At 45.2% G+C, this 24,056-nt stretch overlaps 1 protein-coding gene across 2 annotated transcripts in view; it reads left to right on the top strand.

Annotated features, from left to right (window-relative positions):
• The first annotated feature begins 17,676 nt into the window (after positions 1 to 17,676).
• ZDHHC20 (zDHHC palmitoyltransferase 20) overlaps positions 17,677 to 24,056 on the top strand; it is a 75,195-nt gene continuing 68,815 nt past the window's right edge. Inside the window, exon 1 of one of the 2 annotated variants that reach the window (XM_077298381.1) lies at positions 17,677 to 17,849. In XM_077298381.1, the coding sequence (XP_077154496.1) occupies positions 17,732 to 17,849 (118 nt within the window). In that variant the 5' untranslated portion in view covers positions 17,677 to 17,731. The remainder of the gene's footprint in view (positions 17,850 to 24,056) is intronic. The other variant, XM_077298380.1, reaches the window with a different exon arrangement.

Raw genomic sequence — 24,056 nt, 5'->3', positions numbered from 1 at the left:
AAAGTGAAGACGAACCAGAACAGCGCTGATAGAAGATGTAGACTAAATGGAGCAGCGCTGATAGAAGGTGACAACCAACCAGAACAGTGCTGATAGAAGGTGTAGACCAGCTGGAGCAGCGCTGATAGAACGTGACAACCAACCGGAGCAGCGCTGATAGAAGGTGAAGACCAACCAGAACAGCGCTGATAGAAGGTGTAGACCAATCGGAGCAGCATTGTTAGAAGGTGACGACCACCCAGAACAGCGCTGATAGAAGGTGTAGACCAGCCGGAGCAGCGCTGATAGAAGGTGAAGACCAACCAGAACAATGCTGATAGAAGGTGTAGACCAGCCGGAGCAGCGCTGATAGAAGGTGAAGACCAACCAGAACAATGCTGATAGAAGGTGTAGACCAGCCGGAGCAGCGCTGATAGAAGGTGTAGACCAAGCAGAGCAGAATTGTCAGAAGGTGAAGACCAACCAGAACAACGCTGATAGGTGAAGACCAACTGGAGCAGCGCTGATAGAAGGTGACAACCAACCAGAACAGCGCTGATAGGTGAAGACCAACCAGAGCAGCGCTGATAGAGGGTGACAACCAACCAGAGCAGCGCTGATATGTGTAGACCAACTGGAGCAGCGCTGATAGAAGGTGACAACCAACCAGAACAGCGCTGATAGAAGTTGTAGACCAGATGGAGCAGCGCTGATAGAAGGTGTAGACCAAGCAGAGCAGCATTGATAGAAGGTGAAGACCAGCCAGAACAGCGCTGATAGAAGGTGAAGACCAGCCGGAGCAGCGCTGATAGAAGATGTAGACCAACCGGAGCAGCGCTGATAGAAGGTGACAACCAACCAGAACAGCTCTGATAGAAGGTGTAGATCAGCCGGAACAGCGCTGATAGGTGTAGACCAACCGGCACTGATAGAAGGTGACAACCAACCAGAACAGCGCTGATAGGTGTAGACCAACCGGAGCAGCGCTGAAAGAACGTGACAACCAACCGGAGCAGCGCTGATAGAAGGTAAATACGGCAAGTGCAGGGACATTGCATTAGAAGGACCACTCCAGTGCAGCAATTTAAAACAAAACAAAACACTGGAGCGGTGCTTTAAAGACAGCACAAGGGTGGTGGATGCAGTTGATATACAGGTCCTTCTCAAAAAATTAGCATATAGTGTTAAATTTCATTATTTACCATAATGTAATGATTACAATTAAACTTTCATATATTATAGATTCATTATCCACCAACTGAAATTTGTCAGGTCTTTTATTGTTTTAATACTGATGATTTTGGCATACAACTCCTGATAACCCAAAAAACCTGTCTCAATAAATTAGCATATCAAGAAAAGGTTCTCTAAACGACCTATTACCCTAATCTTCTGAATCAACTAATTAACTCTAAACACATGCAAAAGATACCTGAGGCTTTTAAAAACTCCCTGCCTGGTTCATTACTCAAAACCCCCATCATGGGTAAGACTAGCGACCTGACAGATGTCAAGAAGGCCATCATTGACACCCTCAAGCAAGAGGGTAAGACCCAGAAAGAAATTTCTCAACAAATAGGCTGTTCCCAGAGTGCTGTATCAAGGCACCTCAATGGTAAGTCTGTTGGAAGGAAACAATGTGGCAGAAAACGCTGTACAACGAGAAGAGGTGACCGGACCCTGAGGAAGATTGTGGAGAAGGACCGATTCCAGACCTTGGGGAACCTGAGGAAGCAGTGGACTGAGTCTGGTGTGGAAACATCCAGAGCCACCGTGCACAGGCGTGTGCAGGAAATGGGCTACAGCTGCCGCATTCCCCAGGTAAACAGCGGCAGAAGCGCCTGACCTGGGCTACAGAGAAGCAGCACTGGACTGTTGCTAAGTGGTCCCAAGTACTTTTTTCTGATGAAAGCAAATTTTGCATGTCATTCGGAAATCAAGGTGCCAGAGTCTGGAGGAAGACTGGGGAGAAGGAAATGCCAAAATGCCTGAAGTCCAGTGTCAAGTACCCACAGTCAGTGATGGTGTGGGGTGCCATGTCAGCTGCTGGTGTTGGTCCACTGTGTTTCATCAAGGGCAGGGTCAATGCAGCTAGCTATCAGGAGATTTTGGAGCACTTCATGCTTCCATCGGCTGAAATGCTTTATGGAGATGAAGATTTCATTTTTCAGCACGACCTGGCACCTGCTCACAGTGCCAAAACCACTGGTAAATGGTTTACTGACCATGGTATTACTGTGCTCAATTGGCCTGCCAACTCTCCTGACCTGAACCCCATAGAGAATCTGTGGGATATTGTGAAGAGAAAGTTGAGAGACGCAAGACCCAACACTCTGGATGAGCTTAAGGCCGCTATTGAAGCATCCTGGGCCTCCATAACATCTCAGCAGTGTCACAGGCTGATTGCCTCCATGCCACGCCGCATTGAAGCAGTCATTTCTGCCAAAGGATTCCTGACCAAGTATTGAGTGCATAACTGAACATTATTATTTGATGTTTTTTTTGTTTGTTATTAAAAAACACTTTTATTTGATTGGACGGGTGAAATATGCTAATTTATTGAGACAGGTTTTTTGGGTTATCAGGAGTTGTATGCCAAAATCATCAGTATTAAAACAATAAAAGACCTGACAAATTTCAGTTGGTGGATAATGAATCTATAATATATGAAAGTTTAATTGTAATCATTACATTATGGTAAATAATGAAATTTACCACTATATGCTAATTTTTTGAGAAGGACCTGTATACAAAATCTGGTGACAGGTTCACTTTAAATCTCTTTTCAAAATTATTTTAGCAGTAATGACCTGTAAATGAAAGTAATGTTAAAATTTGTCCATACGGAATAAATTGAACAGAAAAGAAAATCACTCAATTTAACACACTAATTTGTCATGGGAAATCCAGACTTGTGACCAAGGCATGAGAATTTTTTATTTGTATGTTTTCCTGGTTTACCACTAGATGGCGCTCACTGCTAACTTAAGTCAGAACTTCAGAATCTCGAAAATAAATGTGGACATAAAACTTTTTGCTGCGGATTCAGCCTAATGGTATGGTATTTTAGGTTATGTTCACATGTTGCTTTTTTGCTGTATTTTTTTCTGCAGCCAAAACCTGCTCTCATGGCAGTAAATTAAAAAAAAAGCTGCTAACAAAAAGCAGGTTTTGATGAGTGTTTGGTGCATATTATACTGTATGTGTCATATGTCAAAAGCATGTGTTTAATAAAGGTAATTTCATGCACAATAAAAGCATCAAAAATATGTAGTTGCGTTTTTGGCACTTATTACTTTCTATGGTGAAAAAAACTGCAAAAACTCTGAATGAATTGATATGCTGCAGTTTTCAGGCAAGAAAAAGCAATCGTGTGCAGGAGATTTCTGATATCTCATAGCTTTTGCTGGTGCTTTTAGTTTGCATTAAAAAATCCTGCAAAAATGCAACGTGTGAACATACTCATCGTGGGCACTTACTCTTAGGGTATTTGGTGCGTTTTTCTGAAGTGTAATTTCGTGGCCCCCAAAAACAGTGTATTACAGTTCCAGTAAAGTGAGTTGGATTTATAAACATCATGTCCACGCGGCGGTGCGTTTCTGAAATTCATGACATGTCAATTTCTCTTGCGGTAAATGTGTTTTACTTGAGGATTTTCTCCATAGACTTCAATAGACTTAGAAGAAAAAAAAAAACGCACATGCATAAATAACCTACCTTTCTGCTGCGGAAACACAATAAAACCCATGGAATCTGCACATGACTTAATAAAGTTTTATAAAGTCCAATTACCAGGAAGCGCCAAACCAAAGAGGGTTCATTTAAAGCATGACGGACCAGAAAGAGACAAAAACTACGGCAGAAAAAAAGCTAGAGAAGTGCACTCAAGGGCGCAAGAAACCTGATTTTGCTCCGTTCCCAGGAGCTTTTTGTGAGTTTTGATGTCAGATTTTCTGCTCCCATTAAGTGCCGTCGGTTACTTGCAGTTTTTGAACACGCTGTATGCATCGGGCATTTCTGCTGCAGATCTCCCACAACAAAATTCACAGTGGTAAATACTGTGGCGGATATTCTTACGAGGCCACAAAGGGCACATTAAGAGCTCTGGCCAATTTACTCTGAAGATATTCTTTGCAGCACATGCATGCGTTTTCCTAATAAAAGTTTTCTTCCTAATTGTAGGTATAATGTTCTCTATATATTCCTTTGGCACTCCCAGAATCATTATTTGAGCCCTGATTTGTTTATATGACATTTATTCAATATATTTATGAGTCTGTCATTCTGACTGCACATGCAAAACATATCACATTAGTGTTATGATAGTGAAGCAAATCACTCAGGAAAATAGGTAACACCCTAAGGCCGGCGTCACACTCGGCGTAAGACAATACGGTCCGTATTTTACGGCCGTAATACGGCCGAAATACGGTGAAATGTTCCCAAAATAGTGATCCGTAGGCAGGGTGTGTCAGCGTATTTTGCGCATGGCATCCTCCGTATGTAATCCGTATGGCATCCGTACTGCGATATTTTCTCGCAGGCTTGCAAAACCGACATCTAATGGATTTATGTGCTCAAATGTTCATTAAAACATATATACAGTATATATATATATATATATATATATATATATATATATATATATATGTCATTGAGACACATATATATATATATTCTGTATTTAGATTTCATTCAGCGCGATATCTGTGAACAGCCGCTAATTCAATTGCCGGCTTTTCATTTCTCCTGCACAAACCCGACAGGATATGAGACATGGTTTACATACAGTAAACCATCTCATATCCCCTTTTTTTTTGCATATTCCACACTACTAATGTTAGTAGTGTGTATGTGCAAAATTTCAGCGCTGTAGCTGCTAAAATAAAGGGTTAAATGGCGGAAAAAATTGGCGTGGGCTCCCGCGCAATTTTCTCCGCCAGAGCGGTAAAGCCAGTGACTGAGGGCAGATATTAATAGCCAGGAGAGGGTCCATGGTTATTGGCCCCCCCGTGGCTAAAAACATCTGCCCCCAGCCACCCCAGAAAAGGCACATCTGGAAGATGCGCCTATTCTGGCACTTGGCCACTCTCTTCCCACTCCCTGTAGCGGTGGGATATGGGGTAATGAAGGGTTAATGCCACCTTGCTATTGGAAGGTGACATTAAGCCAGATTAATGATGGAGAGGCGTCAATTATGACACCTATCCATTATTAATCCAATTGTAGGAAAGGGTTAAAAAACACACACACACATGATTGAAAAGTATTTTAATGAAATAAACACAGCGGTTGTTGTAATAATTTATTGTTCTCTCAAATCCATTTGCAGTCCCTCGCTTGGCAACATAATAAACGCACAAGATACATACCTTCTGATGTACTGTCAGGTCCAACGATGTAATCCATCTGAAGGGGTTAACTAATATTACAAGCAGGAGCCCTGCTATAATGCAGCTGTGCTCCGTGCTTGTAATTCCCCTGCGAATGAATGAAATGTAGGTCATTGACCTACATTTCCTTCAGTCGCGGTGATGCGCCCCCTGGTGGATGTCCTCATATGACCTGGAGCGTGGGAAAAAGTTCCCAGGCTGCAGTTCATGAGAACATCCACCAGAGGGCGCCTCACCGCGAATGAATGAAATGTAGGTCAATGACCTACATTTCATTCATTCGCAGGGGAATTACAAGCACGGAGCACAGCTGCATTATAGCAGGGCTCCTGCTTGTAATATTAGTTAACCCCTTCAGATGGATTACATCGTTGGACCTGACAGTACATCAGAAGGTATGTATCTTGTGCGTTTATTATGTTGCCAAGCGAGGGACTGCAAATGGATTTGAGAGAACAATAAATTATTACAACAACCGCTGTGTTTATTTCATTAAAATACTTTTCAATCATGTGTGTGTGTGTTTTTTAACCCTTTCCTACAATTGGATTAATAATGGATAGGTGTCATAATTGACGCCTCTCCATCATTAATCTGGCTTAATGTCACCTTCCAATAGCAAGGTGGCATTAACCCTTCATTACCCCATATCCCACCGCTACAGGGAGTGGGAAGAGAGTGGCCAAGTGCCAGAATAGGCGCATCTTCCAGATGTGCCTTTTCTGGGGTGGCTGGGGGCAGATGTTTTTAGCCACGGGGGGGGCCAATAACCATGGACCCTCTCCTGGCTATTAATATCTACCCTCAGTCACTGGCTTTACCGCTCTGGCGGAGAAAATTGCGCGGGAGCCCACGCCAATTTTTTCCGCCATTTAACCCTTTATTTCAGCAGCTACAGCGCTGAAATGTTGCACATACACACTACTAACATTAGTAGTGTGGAATATGCAAAAAAAAGGGGGATATGAGATGGTTTACTGTATGTAAACCATGTCTCATATCCTGTCGGGTTTGTGCAGGAGAAATGAAAAGCCGGCAATTGAATTACCGACTTTTCACTAACACCGCTGCGTATTTCTCGCAAGTCACACTGCTGGTCCGTGTGGAATCCGTATTTTTCTCGCCACCATAGACTTTCATTGGCGATTTTTTTGCGCAGTACGCTGACAAACGCAGCATGCTGCGATTTTGTACGGCCGTAGAAAGCCGTATAATACTGAACCGTAATATACGGCTAATAGGAGCAGCCCCATTGAGAATAATTGTGCCGTATGTTATGCGAGTTTTACGGACGTAGTTTCTGCGCTCTTACGTCCGTAAAACTCGCCAGTGTGACGCCGGCCTAAAAACCACACTGATTCTGACTTCCTGTACAGACTAGATTATCTAGTGGTTCCTGCGTGAGCTGAGGTAGCCCTAACCACAGACTAGACGATGACAACTCGGACCTATGATGCCTGAAAAGCCATCGAGCACTTAACGTTCCTCCTAAAGAACCGGAGGGCAGAGCAGAGTGCAAATTACTTACAGAAGGGAAAGTGTGCTGAAATAGAAAGAGATCCCAGAGTGAGTAAAACAAACCACGAAACACAAAATAAAGGTTTACGTCCATACTGGTAGAGAATACGCCGCCTACTTCCTTAAAAGAAACAGAAGATAGGTGCAGGGTAAAGAACATAAACAGCAGAGAGATAAACACCTGTGGATTTTCATTTATAGCTTAGCAATATTCTTCAAATTTCCTAATTTCTGTTTACTTTCAACACTTGTTGAATTTAAGCCCTTCACGATATTTAACATATCTATACGTCATGAAAGGGCAGGAGCTCCCGACCAATGAGGTATAGATACGCCCAGCGTTGGACTGGAGCACCTTGGGCCCACCAGAGAAAATCATTCTTGGGGCCCACTATGTTGCTACATAGAAATAAATACAAGACCACCAATTGTGCGGTAAAACACGCCAATATCAGGGTACAATATAAGGTAGTACATCTTAATGATATAGCAGGGGTTGGGGTAGCCCCTTCATAGAATGTAATGCAGCTCCATCAGAGTATAATGCAGCCCCCCTCATAGAATATAATGAAGCCCCCCTCATATAGTATAATGCAGCCCCCTCATAGGATATAATGTAGCCCCTCATAGAATATAATGCAGCCTCCCTCATAGGATATAATGTAGCCCCCTCCTTATAATATATTCCAGCCCCACAATCCTACAGTACTATGGCCACCAGTACTCACTGATATATATATATATATATATATATATATATATATATATATATATATATATATATATATAAGCCACAATACTCACCTCTCCCCCTCATTCTCCCGCTGATCCCGGCTCTACTCCGGTGTCAGCAGCTGCACTGTCGTCTGGCACACAGGGGGTACATGATGAAGTGACGTCATCGCGCACCTGTTGTGCCTGAGGCAGCAAGGATTAATGGGGGAGGAAGTGTAATCTGATGCTCCATTATTGCTTCTACATCTATACTGCTGATACAGTTCAATTGGGTGCACGCTGGGGGGCAGGAGCCGGCTGCTGCGGCTAAAGCCTGTGCCCGCTGCTGAAGAGAAATGAATATTCACTACTCCCCAGGTGGAGCCTCCTGTCACCTGCTGCCCCGCTGGCGCCGGACGGGCCCCCCTGACTCACAGGCCTCATAGCAGCTGCGTGGTGTGCCGCTATTAGAGACACGCCTCTGGCTGGGGGCCCCTGGGGAAGTGGGGGCCCTAGGCAGCTGCCAGCCCTGTATGCCAGCAGAGGTCAGTGCCTGGGCCCATTGGAGAATCCTCCGGTTCTCCAGGGAGCCAGTTCGACCCTGGGTACACCATGGCTATGCACAAGCAATCGCCACTGGGTGTTCAGCCAACATGCCAGCTGACACCCGGCTCTCGCGTGCCACCGCTCCTGGCACAGCCTCATGCATTTTAACCCCCTAACTGCTGTAATCTATATTGAGTATCACGGGTGGTCGAGTGACATGTTCACTGTACACTATGTACAGTATATTCTATTGGACCGGCTTTTTGTCTACCTCATTACAGCACAACTGTAATTATTTATTTGGCCACTAGGGATTCCTGCTGTACTTCAGCTTCATTCTATTACTAACAGCACCAACTGCTATTCCGCATCTGACCACTAGGAGTCCTCATTAATCCATGAAATAATTTAATGAATTATTATCCTCTTCCCTCCTTATCAATAAACTACTATTTATTACTAGATGGTGGCCCGATTCTAACGTATCGGGTATTCTAGAATATGTAGGTAGTATATAGCACAGGCTACGTACTATATTGCACAGTGACATAGTATATAACACAACCGACGTAGCAGTGGCGTAGGAAGGGGGGTGCGGGGGGGGCGGTCCGCCCCGGGCGGCACAATGCGGGGGGGCGGCACAATGCGGGGGTGAGTCAGTGCGCGGCTGCAGCCGGCAGGGGGGCGCAGTTGGCCGCCTAAAGCGGCGGTCCGCAGTGTCTCCCCCGGCGGCTGCATTCTGTCACCCCCCGCACTGGGAGTCAGCTGTTCTCTGTGCCGACTGTCAAGCTGACAGCCGGCACAGAGAAGCTGCGGTGCGCCGGCTCCCAGTGTTCAATTGTACTCGTATCTGTGATGCGAGTACAATTGAAGCTCTGACTGCCGGGTCAGAGCGACGCCAGCAGCGTGATCAGGTCATGTGATCACGCTGCTGACGTCACTCACCTGCGCGGCAGAGCAGAAGATGCAGAGCGGTGGTAAGTGCTCCAGTGGAGCTGAAGACACCGAAGGTGCAGGGGGGGAATTTACTGTGTGGGGAAGGGGGGCATATATTGTGGGGGGGATTTAATGTGAGGGGATGGGGGGCATATATTGTGGGGGGGATTTACTGTGAGTGGGAATGGGGGCATTTATTGTGGGGGGGATTTAATGTGAGGGGATGGGGGGCATATATTGTGGGGGGGATTTAATGTGAGGGGATGGGGGGCATATATTGTGGGGGGGATTTACTGTGAGTGGGGATGGGGGGGATATATTGTGGGGGGGATTTAATGTGCGGGGATGGGGGGGATATATTGTGGGGGGGATTTAATGTGCGGGGATGGGGGGGATATATTGTGGGGGGGATTTAATGTGAGGGGATGGGGGGCATATATTGTGGGGGGGATTTAATGTGAGGGGATGGGGGGCATATATTGTGGGGGGGATTTACTGTGAGTGGGGATGGGGGGCATATATTGTGGGGGGGATTTAATGTGAGGGGATGGGGGGCATATATTGTGGGGGGGATTTAATGTGAGGGGATGGGGGGCATATATTGTGGGGGGGATTTACTGTGAGTGGGGATGGGGGGCATATATTGTGGGGGGGATTTAATGTGAGGGGATGGGGGGCATATATTGTGGGGGGGATTTAATGTGAGGGGATGGGGGGCATATATTGTGGGGGGGATTTAATGTGAGGGGATGGGGGCATATATTGTGGGGGGGATTTAATGTGAGGGGATGGGGGGCATATATTGTGGGGGGGATTTACTGTGAGTGGGGATGGGGGGCATATATTGTGGGGGGGATTTAATGTGCGGGGATGGGGGGGATATATTGTGGGGGGGATTTAATGTGCGGGGATGGGGGGCATATATTGTGGGGGGGATTTAATGTGCGGGGATGGGGGGCATATATTGTGGGGGGGATTTACTGTGAGTGGGGATGGGGGCATATATTGTGGGGGGGATTTAATGTGAGTGGGGATGGGGGGCATATATTGTGGGGGGGATTTACTGTGAGTGGGGGGGATTTAATGTGAGTGGGGATAGTGGGATATATTATTGGATTGGGGATATTTAATGTGAGTGGAGATGGGGGATTTAATGTGTGGGGGAGATCTGAGGACACAAAATGAAGAGCAAAGGGGGAGATGGGGGGGCATATATGAGGAAACAGTATGGGGGATGGGTGCAGACAGCTTGGGGTCAAACGGGGGGATGTATGCAGACACAGTATGAGTAGCGATGTGAAAAACGTATGTGGACAGAGTACGGGGAGTGAGGGTGTTGGGATGTGTGCATGCATAGCATGGGGGACAGTGTAAGGGCACAGCCAGGAGGGGATAGTATACCAAGGAGGGGGAGTGTGATGAGACAGTACAGTATAAATACTGGGCCCTATAGGGGGGACACAGTGTGAGAGGTCAGTGTGAAGAGGGGTCCGGTATAGAAAGGAGAGGTCAGTGTGAAGAGCAAGTACCATAAGACGGACAGTGTGGGGGTCATATTTTATGCAGACAATATAGTGAGGGGCAATTTTTTATTCAGGAGCATTATAATGACACTTGTATCTTTAAGGGCATCATGTGGAGATTTTCTGCAAAAGAACGGAGAAGATGGAAGTCTGCAGAGACGGCTGTGGATCAGAAAACTCATCATGGGGTCTGGACAATATGAAGAAATGAAGGAGAACAACTCCAGAGGCGACGTCATCTATAAGGTACCTGGATGTAAATGTTATTTGTGATACTAACTAACTCTCATGTTTTTATTTATGTTAGGAGCATTAAAGGGCATGTCCAGGTTTGTAATGAGTCTGCAGTCATTCTTTGTGACTGCAGACTTCTGACTTCTCACAGTGTGCCCTGCACACTGTCAGGATTCTCTCGTGCTGGCGATTTACATACATGCGGTCACATGCTGACTAGACATGTGTGGCCTCACTCTATGATAATGAACTGAGCGAGGCCAGGCACGTCTAGTCGGAATGTGGTCAGAAGTATACAAATCGCATGCTTGTGCTGACATGACCGTCCACCGGCCAGGGAGAATCCTAAAAGTGTGCAGTGCATTAGTTGTGAGAATTCAGAAGCTGCGATGTCAGGATTCAGCTCTGCAGGTTCCAGTCGTCGACACATGGACACGTCACTCATATGCGATTTTCATACTCGTGGTCCTGTAACAACGAGCTTCTCTTCTGCTTCTCTCAGTTTTTCACTTAACATTGGGAGCTTAAGGGAGAGGAGCTCGTCGGTACATGACTAAGTGTGAAAATCGCATACATTCTGGGGGGGGGGGCGCCAAACTCGGGAACAGCCCCGGGCGGCAAAAGCTCTAGCTACGCCCCTGCGACGTAGTATATAACATAGCTACGTAGTATATAACAGCATAGCCACGTAGTATATAACACAGAGCACGTAGTATATTGCACAGTGACATAGTATATAACACATCCGACGTAGTATATAACATAGCCACGTAGTATATAACACAGAGCACGTAGTATATTGGACAGTCACGTATATTGCACAGTCATGTTGTATATTGCCCAGCTACATAGTAGATAGCACAGAGATGTAGTATATAACAGAGCCCACGCAGTATATAGCAATGTGGGCACTATATGCGTGGTTAAAAAATAATTAAAATAAAAAATAAACATGTACTCACCTTCCGAAGGCCTCTTGAAGTACTGGCGCCTGTGTGCGGTGCACGCGGCAGCTTCTGGTCCCAGGGTTGGTATGAGCACAGGACCTGTGATGACATCGCGGTCACATGACCATGACGTCATGGCAGGTCCTTCTCGCATAGCATCCTTGGCACCGGAACCTGCTGCTTGCACTGCCGAGGACAGCGCGTGACGTAGGAAGGTGAGAATAACCTTTTTTTTATTATTATTATTTGTAACATTAGATCTTTTTACTATTAATGCTGCATACGCAGCATCAATAGTAAAAAGTTGGTCACACAGGGTTAATAGCTGCGTTAACGGAGTGCATTAACCCTGTGTGAGCGCTCAGCGCTGACTGCAGGGCAGTAAAGCAGCGCCATTTCGCTGCCAGACTATGGCCGTCACGGACTGGTCGTGGCAATGGTCGTGGGCGTTTTGCCACTACCAATCAGCGACTTGGATTTCCATGACAGACAGAGGCCGCGACCAATGAATATTGGAGACAGAAAGACGGAAGTGACCCTTAGACAATTATATAATAGATTATTACAAGTCACTATTGACTCATGAAATGTTTATTCTTTTTGTGGATAATGTATTCTAACATAAATGCATTGGTCCTGTCTGCCCTTATCTACCTTTATACTGTAATTTTATTACTTTTAATATCTTTTCTAATAAAGCTTTTTATATTTTACTATTTGGGTTTCTACCACTTCTCTTTTTGGGTGTAATTTATGGTAATTTGTAGGTGTCCCTTTTATATATCGGTCCTGTATAGGTTTTCAAGGATGTTATGTAGAAGCAGTGTATCTATGAGCCACTGAAATTCTGGGAAATCCCACATGCAAATGCAAAAAAAACAACCCACTTCTAGCGGTAGTTTTGCAGCACTTTTGTAGGCAGAATAGGCCTGAAAAAGGCACAGTTTGCCCATACCCTTAGGCCATGTTCCCACAAGTAGTTGGTGAAATTTCGATGTTGCAGATTTTCTTACGTTACATGCTTTTTTTTTTGCATTTTTGTCTCTTTTTAGTGTGTCATATCTTAACTAATATTTAATTTTTAATACACCCTGGTATTTGTCCTTGACAAAACTTTATTGATATTGTCATATGCGTTTTTCTACCTGTGGATTTACCACATCTAATGTAAGTCTACGTGGAGCCCATAATACTGTATGGAGGACTATGTGGTGCACATAATACTGTATGGAGGACTATGTGGAGCCAATAATACTGTATGGATGACAATGTGGTGCCCATAATATTGTATGTAGGACTGTGTGGTGCCCATAACAATGTATGGAGGACTAATGTGGTGCCCATAATACTGTATGGAGGACTATGTAGTACCCATAATACTGTATAGAGGACTGTGTGGAGCCCATAATACTGTATAGAGGACTATGTAGTACCCATAATACTGTATGGAGGACTGTGTGGTGCCCATAATACTGTATGGAGGACTGTGTGGAGCCCATAATACTGTATAGAGGACTATGTAGTACCCATAATACTGTATGGAGGACTGTGTGGTGCCCATAATACTGTATGGAGGACTGTGTGGAGCCCATAATACTGTATGGAGGACTATGTGGTACCCATAATACTGGATGGAGGACTGTGTGGTATCCATAATACTGTGTGGAGGACTGTGTGGTGCCCATAATACTGTATGGAGGACTGTGTGGAGCCCATAATACTGTATGGAGGACTATGTGGTACCCATAATACTGGATGGAGGACTGTGTGGTATCCATAATACTGTGTGGAGGACTGTGTGGTGCCCATAATACTGTATGGAGGACTGTGTGGAGCCCATAATACTGTATGGAGGACTATGTGGTACCCATAATACTGGATGGAGGACTGTGTGGTGCCCATAATACTGTATAGAGGACTGTGTGGAGCCCATAATACTGTATGGAGGTCTGTGTGGAGCCCATAATACTGTATGGAGGACTATGTGGTGCCCATAATACTATATGGAGGACTGTGTGGAGCCCATAATACTGTGTGGAGATGACGATCTCCCCTACAGAACAGTGACATCGGGTGATGTCACCGCTCTATAGGGCCTCCAGTGACACACTGACAGGAGACAATGGCTCCTGCAGTGCATCACTGAAGAGGTTACCTTAGTTCATTGCTCTCACTTTATGGCAATGCTGCGTGGGAACTATACTCACAGTAGCGGAGGGATACAGTACGGAAGGATACCTTCCGTCATTGTATCCTGGAGCCCCTGGAGAGCGGTCACATCAGCTGATGTGGCTGCTCTCCACGGGAGATTGTTATAGGACAATTATATTAATTGGATTACTGCGTAAATTTATACTTTTAAGTGGGCACCATCACACAATATTAGCATCGTCCAGTGGGATCACTACCATGCATGTATACAATAGCATTTCATAAACACAAAAGAGAAAAGGTACATGCAAACAAAAGTAGGATCACCACAAAATTTAGACAAAATACAAAAATGTTTATTTCCACACCAAGGACACTACACCCAGTTAAAAACATCTAAAATCGTTCCACAATGGAGCATACATATTAGATCCAATATTTAAATATAGTATTCATTAAGGATATACATATGTAAAGAACTCCTGGCTGTACCCAAATTTACATCAGTCTTGTGGGCTGCTAATGTCTTATGTTAAATGCTATATTTAAATATTGGATCTAATGCAATAATAATAATAATGTATGCTCCATTGTGGAACGATTTTAGATGTTTTTAACTGGGTGTAGTGTCCTTGGTGTGGAAATAAACATTTTTGTATTTTGTCTAAATTTTGTGGTGATCCTACTTTTCTTTGCATGTACCTTTTCTCTTTTGTGTTTATGAATTGGATTACTGCGGACACGGAGTATATTGTTGGTTTATTATTTTTTTTTTTTTCAGGTGAGTAAGGGCACCCACGGACAGCCTGCAGACCCACTGAAAGCCCCGCCGACCCAACACACGCAGACCTCAGCCGCACACACACACACTGCCCCCTCCTGATCTGCAGCGTTTCATCCGCAGCTAAACTGCAGATCTTTTTTACACCTGCGGTTTTGCAGCGGATGTGCCCGACTCAATGCAAGTCAATGGGTGCAGAAACGCTGCAGATCCGCACAAAGAATTGACATGCTGTGGAAAAAACACTGCTGCATTTCCGCGCGTTTTTTTCCGCAGCATGTGCACAGCGGATTTGGTTTTCCATAGGTTTACATGGTACTGTACACCGCATGGAAAACTGCTGCAGATCCGCAACGTGTGCTCATAGCCTCAGGGTATGTGTCCACGTTCAGGATTGCATCAGGATTTGGTCAGGATTTTTCATCAGTATTTGTAAGCCAAAACCAGGAGTGGGTGATAAATGCAGAAGTGGTGACGTGTTTCTGTTATACTTTTCCTCTAATTGTTCCACTCCTGGTCTTGGCTTACACATACTGAGGTAAAATACTGACCAAATACTGATGCAATCCTGAACGTGGACACATACCCTAAGGCTGAGTTCACACGTTGCAGAATTGCCGCGGAAATTTCCGCGGCAATTCTGCGCCTCCTGCCGCGGGTATATCGCATGCAGAATTAGCATGCATATACCCGCAGAAAACTAGCGTTTTGCAAGCATAATTAGCTTGCAGAATGCTAGAGTTTTCCAAGCGATCTGTAGCATCGCTTGGAAAACTGACTGACAGGTTGGTCACACTTGTCAAACATAGCGTTTGACGAGTGTGACCATCTTTTTACTATAGATGCTGCCTATGCAGCATCTATAGTAAAAGATCGAATGTTTAAAAATAATAAAAAAAATAAAAAAAATGGTTATACTCACCTGCAGACCTCAGCGGCGTCTGTTCCTATAGCTGTTGTGTGGTGAAGGGCCTGTGATGACGTCGCGGCTTGTGATTGGTCGCGTGAGTCACATGAGCGGTCACGCGACCAATCACAAGACAGTGACGTCATCGCAGGTCCTTCACCGCACAGCAGCTATAGGAACCGAAGCGGCAGCGTGCAGCGGAGAGGCGGGAAGACTGCGGGGGACATCGAGGGTGAGTATATCGCTATTTATTAATTAAATTCTTTTATTTTTTACCACTTATATGGTGCGCAGTCCGTGGAGGAGAGTCTCCTCTCCTCCACCCTGGGTACCAACCGCACTTGATCTGCTTACTTCCCGCATGGTGTGCACAGCCCCGTGCGGGAAGTAAGCAGATCAATGCACTCCTATGGGTGCAGAATCGCCGCGATTCCGCAATTTTAATGAACATGCTGCGTTTTTTTCTGGAATGCGATTCCGCTCAGGAAAAAAATGCAGCATGTGCACAAAAAATGCGGAATGCATTCTATTACATAAGATGCTTAATGTTAGCGTTTTTTTCGCGGTTTTATAGCGTTTTTATAGCAAAAAAAACGCGAAAAATATGCTATGTGTGCACACAGCCTAAGAGTTAAATGTAAGCTCCTTCCAGTGAGGGAATGCCCAATGCTCCGGTCATGTGATCTGACTCTTAAAATCTATTAATTAAAATGCACTTTGCTCGTGGGACAGCTCCTTTAGGTTTGTTTCCATATGAAAAGGTTCATCATCATATTTGATGATAAGGAAAAACTTCCTCAATAGACATTTTGTAATAAAGATCAACGTTTGCTTGTGACTTTGTCTACGTTTTTAATTGTGGCCTTCTATGTATTTCAGTTTGACATCCCTGACATAGCGGATACCTGCTCTGCACTTCTCACCCCATTAGGTCTGTTCAGATGGAGGTTTTTTATGTACATTTTGGATTCTGCTACAAAATCCACATCAAAAACCACCACAGGTATTCTTTAAATAAGATTTCTATTAAGGCTCGGACTGGCCCATAGGGTAACAGGGGAATCCCCCGGCGGGCACCAGGGGAGGTCTGGGCCCCCAACCACACTATATGGGCATTATTTGGCATAATTCAGTAGATTCACTCTGTACATAAAAAGCAGCATCTAATCATTGATTAACCAAACTGCCCAGTGTATTATTATATAGAGATATAGGTAAATTTGTGAATGAGGGTAGTGTAATATTTGTACGCATATGAAAAGTGGGCCCCTAAAGTCAATATTACTGGTGGGCCCTTAGCACCCCAGTCCGACACTGTTTCTATTTATCTCAATGGGACCACAGGCCTGAAGGGCACATGGGGCTTTTCTTTCCCATCTTCTTACGATGACGTCCTCTTCTTGTCTTCACGCTGTGGCTCCGGCGCAGGCGTACTGACTGATTTGCCCTGTTGAGGGCAGAGCAAAGTACAGGCGCCGCGCCTCTCTGACCTTTCCGGCCCCTGCGCACTGCAGTACTTTCTCTAGCTCAGCATTTAGAGAACTGCTAAAAGTGCAACAGAGAAAACAAGGATTTTTAGCACAACTGCAGCACTCAGCCCAGTAAGTGACACATTGCTGGAATCCGGGTCTCTGTCTCTACATTATGCTGCTCTCAGATGGGGCTGCAAACTCCTGGGAACAGATGTTCTCGGCAGCATAGTGTAATGGGTAAGCAGCGGATGAGCTGCCGAGAACTTGCGGCCAGTGATAAGTTGCAGCACATGTTGGGTCATGAGACCTGCCTCAGTGCGACACCCTCAGCACAGCTATAAAAAGGGGAAAGAAATTACTTCCCTTCAAGTAAACTTCCTTTTTATTTTATGGCAAATCCCATTTCTACTTCTTTGTGACTATGAACAGCCCACCAGAGGCGGCTACAGCCCACCGCAGTACTGTACCGCACCCGCGACCACCACCCAGCGCTCCCACCACCCAGCGCTCCCAGTGACGTCAGGCAGTGTGACGGCGCATGTGGGCGTGTCCAGCTAGCTGGTTAGTGACGTGGCCCCGCCCATTGTGCTGTCACAGTAGCAGCTCTGTACCGGCAGCTGCTGCAGGATCATGGCGCCGGCTCATGTCCTGCGCTGCTGCCAGCGGGTGGTGGGCTGGATCCCGGTGGTATTTATCACGCTGGTCGTGTGCTGGTCCTACTACGCCTACGTGCTGGAGCTGTGCATCAGTGAGTACTGCCCGACCTGCTGAGTGCACATGAGGTCTGATGTGTGTACATGGCACTGCGCCTGCGGGAGGGGAGAAGTGCTCAGCTCCTGTGTGTGATCTGTGTGTGATCGCTGGGCTCCTGTGTGATCACTGTGTGATCGCTGGGCTCCTGTGTGATCACTGTATGATCGCTGGGCTCCTGTGTGATCGCTGGGCTCCTGTGTGATCTATGTGTGCACTGTGCTCCTGTGTGATCAGTGTGCTCCTGTGTGATCTGTGTGTGATCACTGTGCTCCTGTGTGATCTGTGTCTGATCACTGTGCTCCTGTGTGATCGCTGGGCTCCTGTCTGATCGCTGTGCTCCTGTGTGATCTGTGTCTGATCGCTGTGCTCCTGTGTGATCTGTGTCTGATCGCTGTGCTCCTGTGTGATCTGTGTCTGATCGCTGTGCTCCTGTGTGATCTGTGTCTGATCACTGGGCTCCTGTGTGATCTGTGTCTGATCACTGGGCTCCTGTGTGATCTGTGTCTGATCACTGGGCTCCTGTGTGATCTGTGTCTGATCACTGGGCTCCTGTGTGATCTGTGTCTGATCACTGGGCTCCTGTGTGATCTGTGTGTGATCACTATGCTCCTGTGTGATCACTATGCTCCTGTGTGATCACTGTGCTCCTGTGTGATCACTGTGCTCCTCTGTGATGTGTCTGATCACTGTGCTCCTGTGTGATCTGTGTCTGATCGCTGTGCTCCTGCGCGTGATCGCTGTGCTCCTGCGCGTGATCGCTGTGCTCCTGCGCGTGATCGCTGTGCTCCTGCGCGTGATCGCTGTGCTCCTGCGCGTGATCGCTGTGCTCCTGCGCGTGATCGCTGTGCTCCTGCGCGTGATCGCTGTGCTCCTGCGCGTGATCGCTGTGCTCCTGCGCGTGATCGCTGTGCTCCTGCGCGTGATCGCTGTGCTCCTGCGCGTGATCGCTGTGCTCCTGCGCGTGATCGCTGTGCTCCTGCGCGTGATCGCTGTGCTCCTGCGCGTGATCGCTGTGCTCCTGCGCGTATGCGTTTATACAGTATCCGCATGTGTCGGTATACACTGTCTTCAGATCCTCGTGTGTATGTGGGGGCAGTGTACACCCACATAATATACTGATAGTATCCTGATATATAATGCGCATACTGTCCTCATGTATTAGTATATTGTGTGTATAAACTCTATACAGTTTGTATGTGCACTGTCCTCGTGTGTATATACAGCATGTGATGCGTACACTGTCCTTATATATCAGTATATTGTGTATATACTTTCCTCATGTGTCAGTATAATGTGTATATGCACTGTCCTCATGTATATATGTAATGTTTACACTGTCCTCAGATCCTCGTGTATGTGGGGACATTGTACACACATAACATACTGATACATGAGGACAGTATGTATATTATTTATCAGTGTAGTGTGTGTATACAGTATCCTCATGTATATATGTGATGTGTACACTGTCCTTGTATCAGTATATGTTTGTATACTGTGTATACACTTTCCTCACGTGTTTGTGTGTGTATGTAATATATGTACAAATACATGGACCTCACGAATAATATATACGGTATGTATATTACATACTGTCCTTGTGTATAGTGTGTCACACACTGGCCCCCGTGTGCATATTTATTGTGTACACAGTCCTCATATCAGTATATTGTGTATACACGGCCTTTGTGTTATATACGCTCCTCAACATTGACATTTCAACACCAGGAAAAAAAAAAGTTGTGGCATTCTGTAAATCACAGGCTGGAGAGATACTGTTACTGATCTGCAAATTATTTAAAAATGGAAACGTTTTCAAAACATCTCGATTTATTTATTTTTGAATATGAGCGCCACTTACCTTGATAGTATCAATGAGGTTATTAATGGTCTGAAGAATGTTCTGCCACGCTGAATGCACTTGGGCAAATCATCAAGATCCGCCGCTGGCAGCTTCCTTTGCTATTGCTGATCAATGACATCATTTGCATATCAGTAACATACTGTTTCTATCCACCCTGTGGTTAACAGAATTCCACGATTTTCCATTCTTGGTGTGACAATTGTATTTCTGAGGGGCTATGTATGTAGGCGATCCTCTTATCGAACAATCTTATCTGTGGGGCATCCTCAAACGGAAGGTGGAGGAGCACAAGGTCTCCAACATCCACAGCTCCGTGATCTCGACATGGAGGAGTGGAAGAGGCTTCCTGTGATAACCTGTGAAGCTCTACTGATCTCCATGCCCAAGAGAGTAAAGGCAGCGCTGGAAAATAATGGCGGCCACACAAAAGATTGACACTTTGTGCACATTTTGGCCATTTTCACTTAGGGGTGTACTCACTTTTGTTGCCAGCGCTTTAGACCTTAATGGCTGTATGCTGAATTATTTAGATGGAGCACCAAGTGTACACTGTTATACAAGCTGTACACTGACTACTGTACATTGTATCAAAGGGTCAGATCATCAGTGTGGTCCCATGAAAAGATATAATGAAATATATACAACAATGTGAGGGGTGTACTTACTTTTGTGAGATAATGTATATCAGTGTGCATTTGTGTATGTGTGTTTAATATGTGTCAAAATTCGGGTTTTCCCCCTTATCTGCTACATCTTAAAAAATCTCACAGCCTGAGTAGTCGGCCCGTTACCAGCTCAGTGTGAGCACAGCCGACTCTTGGTGCCCTGCATGTTGGTTTCATTTATTACTGTGCAGACATGTAAATCTTCTGCAATGTCCGCACTTAGACCCCCCATATGACGTGCCGCGTACATTGTATGTTAGCATCACAGCAGTTTGTACTACACCTCATTCTATAAAAAAAAATCTATAAAAACTATGCGCCCACATAAACACTGTACTATTGACTGTGCTTCTCTGGTGACCAGATCAAACTTTGAGACCAGCGCTACCATGTTTCCCCGAAAATAAGACACGTTCTTTATATTTTTTACTCCGACTGATAGACTGATTTCTTGAACAAACAGATAAACATTTATTCAAATATGTCACAACACGCACTGCATATTCACAAGTATACATACATACACATGTGCACCTACACAGCACATACATACACACACGTGTATATACACACTGCTCACATGATGCACCTACACAGCACATATATACATGTGTATATACAGGCACTGCGCACAAGATGCACCTACAGTACACAGCACATACATACACATGTATAAACACACCCTGCTCACATGCTGCACCTACACAGCACATACATACACATGTATAAACACACACTGCTCACATGCTGCACCTACACAGCACATACATACACATGTATAAACACACACTGCTCACATGCTGCACCTACACAGCACATATATACATGTGTATATACAGGCACTGCGCACATGCTACACCTACACAGCACATACATACACATGTATATACACGCACTGCTCACATGCTGCACCTACACAGCACATACATACACATGTATAAACACACACTGCTCACATGATGCAGCTACACAGCACATACATACACGTGTATATACACGCACTGCACACATGCTGCACCTACACAGCACATATATACATGTGTATATACACGCACTGTACACATAATGCACCTACAGTACACAGCACATACATACACATGCTGCACCTACACAGCACATACATACACATGTATAAACACGCACTGCGCACATGCTACACCTACACAGCACATACATACACATGTATAAACACACACTGCTCACATGATGCAGCTACACAGCACATACATACACGTGTATATACACGCACTGCACACATGCTGCACCTACACAGCACATATATACATGTGTATATACACGCACTGCACACATGATGCACCTACAGTACACAGCACATACATACGCATGCTGCACCTACACAGCACATACATACACATGTATAAACACGCACTGCGCACATGCTACACCTACACAGCACATACATACACATGTATAAACACACACTGCTCACATGATGCACCTACACAGCACATACATACACGTGTATATACACGCACTGCACACATGCTGCACCTACACAGCACATACATACATGTGTATATACACGCACTGCGCACATGCTACACCTACACAGCACATACATACACATGTATAAACACACACTGCTAACATGATGCACCTACACAGCACATACATACACGTGAATATACACGCACTGCACACATGATGCACCCACACAGCACATACATACACGTGAATATACACGCACTGCACACATGATGCACCTACACAGCACATACATACACGTGTATATACACGCACTGCACACATGATGCACCTACACAGCACATACATACACGTGTATATACACGCACTGCACACATGCTGCACCTACACAGCACACATGCTGCACCTACACAGCACATACATACACATGTATAAACACACACTGCACACATGATGCACCTACACAGCACATACATACACGTGAATATACACGCACTGCACACATGATGCACCTACACAGCACATACATACACGTGTATATACACACACTGCACACATGATGCACCTACACAGCATATATATACATGTGTATATACACACACTGCTCACATGATGCACCTACACAGCACATACATACACGTGTATATACACGCACTGCACACATGCTGCACCTACACAGCACATACATACATGTGTATATACACGCACTGTGCACATGCTACACCTACACAGCACATACATACACGTGTATATACACCGCACTGCACACATGCTGCACCTACACAGCACATACATACATACATGCATGTGTATATACACGCACTGAGCACATGCTACACCTACACAGCACATACATACACATGTATAAACACACACTGCTCACATGATGCACCTACACAGCACATATATACATGTGTATATACACGCACTGCACACATGATGCACCTACACAGCACATACATACACGTGAATATACATGCACTGCACACATGATGCACCTACACAGCACATACATACACGTGAATATACACGCACTGCACACATGATGCACCTACACAGCACATACATACATGTGTATATACACGCACTGCACACATGATGCACCTACACCGCACATACATACATGTGTATATACACGCACTGCGCACATGCTACACCTACACAGCACATACATACACATGTATAAACACACACTGCTCACATGATGCACCTACACAGCACATACATACACATGTATAAACACACACTGCTCACATGATGCACCTACACAGCACATACATACACGTGTATATACACGCACTGCACACATGATGCACCTACACAGCACATATATACATGTGTATATACACGCACTGCACACATGCTGCACCTACACAGCACATATATACATGTGTATATACACGCACTGTACACATAATGCACCTACAGTACACAGCACATACATACACATGCTGCACCTACACAGCACATACATACACATGTATAAACACGCACTGCGCACATGCTACACCTACACAGCACATACATACACATGTATAAACACACACTGCTCACATGATGCAGCTACACAGCACATACATACACGTGTATATACACGCACTGCACACATGCTGCACCTACACAGCACATATATACATGTGTATATACACGCACTGCACACATGCTGCACCTACACAGCACATATATACATGTGTATATACACGCACTGCACACATGATGCACCTACAGTACACAGCACATACATACGCATGCTGCACCTACACAGCACATACATACACATGTATAAACACGCACTGCGCACATGCTACACCTACACAGCACATACATACACATGTATAAACACACACTACTCACATGATACACCTACACAGCACATACATACACGTGAATATACACGCACTGCACACATGATGCACCCACACAGCACATACATACACGTGAATATACACGCACTGCACACATTCTGCACCTACACAGCACATACATACACGTGTATATACACGCACTGCACACATGATGCACCTACACAGCACATACATACACGTGTATATACACGCACTGCACACATGCTGCACCTACACAGCACACATGCTGCACCTACACAGCACATACATACACATGTATAAACACACACTGCACACATGATGCACCTACACAGCACATACATACACGTGTATATACACGCACTGCACACATGCTGCACCTACACAGCACATACATACATGTG

Source organism: Ranitomeya variabilis, chromosome 3 (assembly GCF_051348905.1).
Source record: "Ranitomeya variabilis isolate aRanVar5 chromosome 3, aRanVar5.hap1, whole genome shotgun sequence".
Classification (NCBI taxonomy): Eukaryota; Metazoa; Chordata; class Amphibia; order Anura; family Dendrobatidae; genus Ranitomeya; species Ranitomeya variabilis.
The sequence above is the reverse complement of the archived record's forward strand: the minus strand, read 5'-3'. Positions and strand labels throughout refer to the sequence as shown.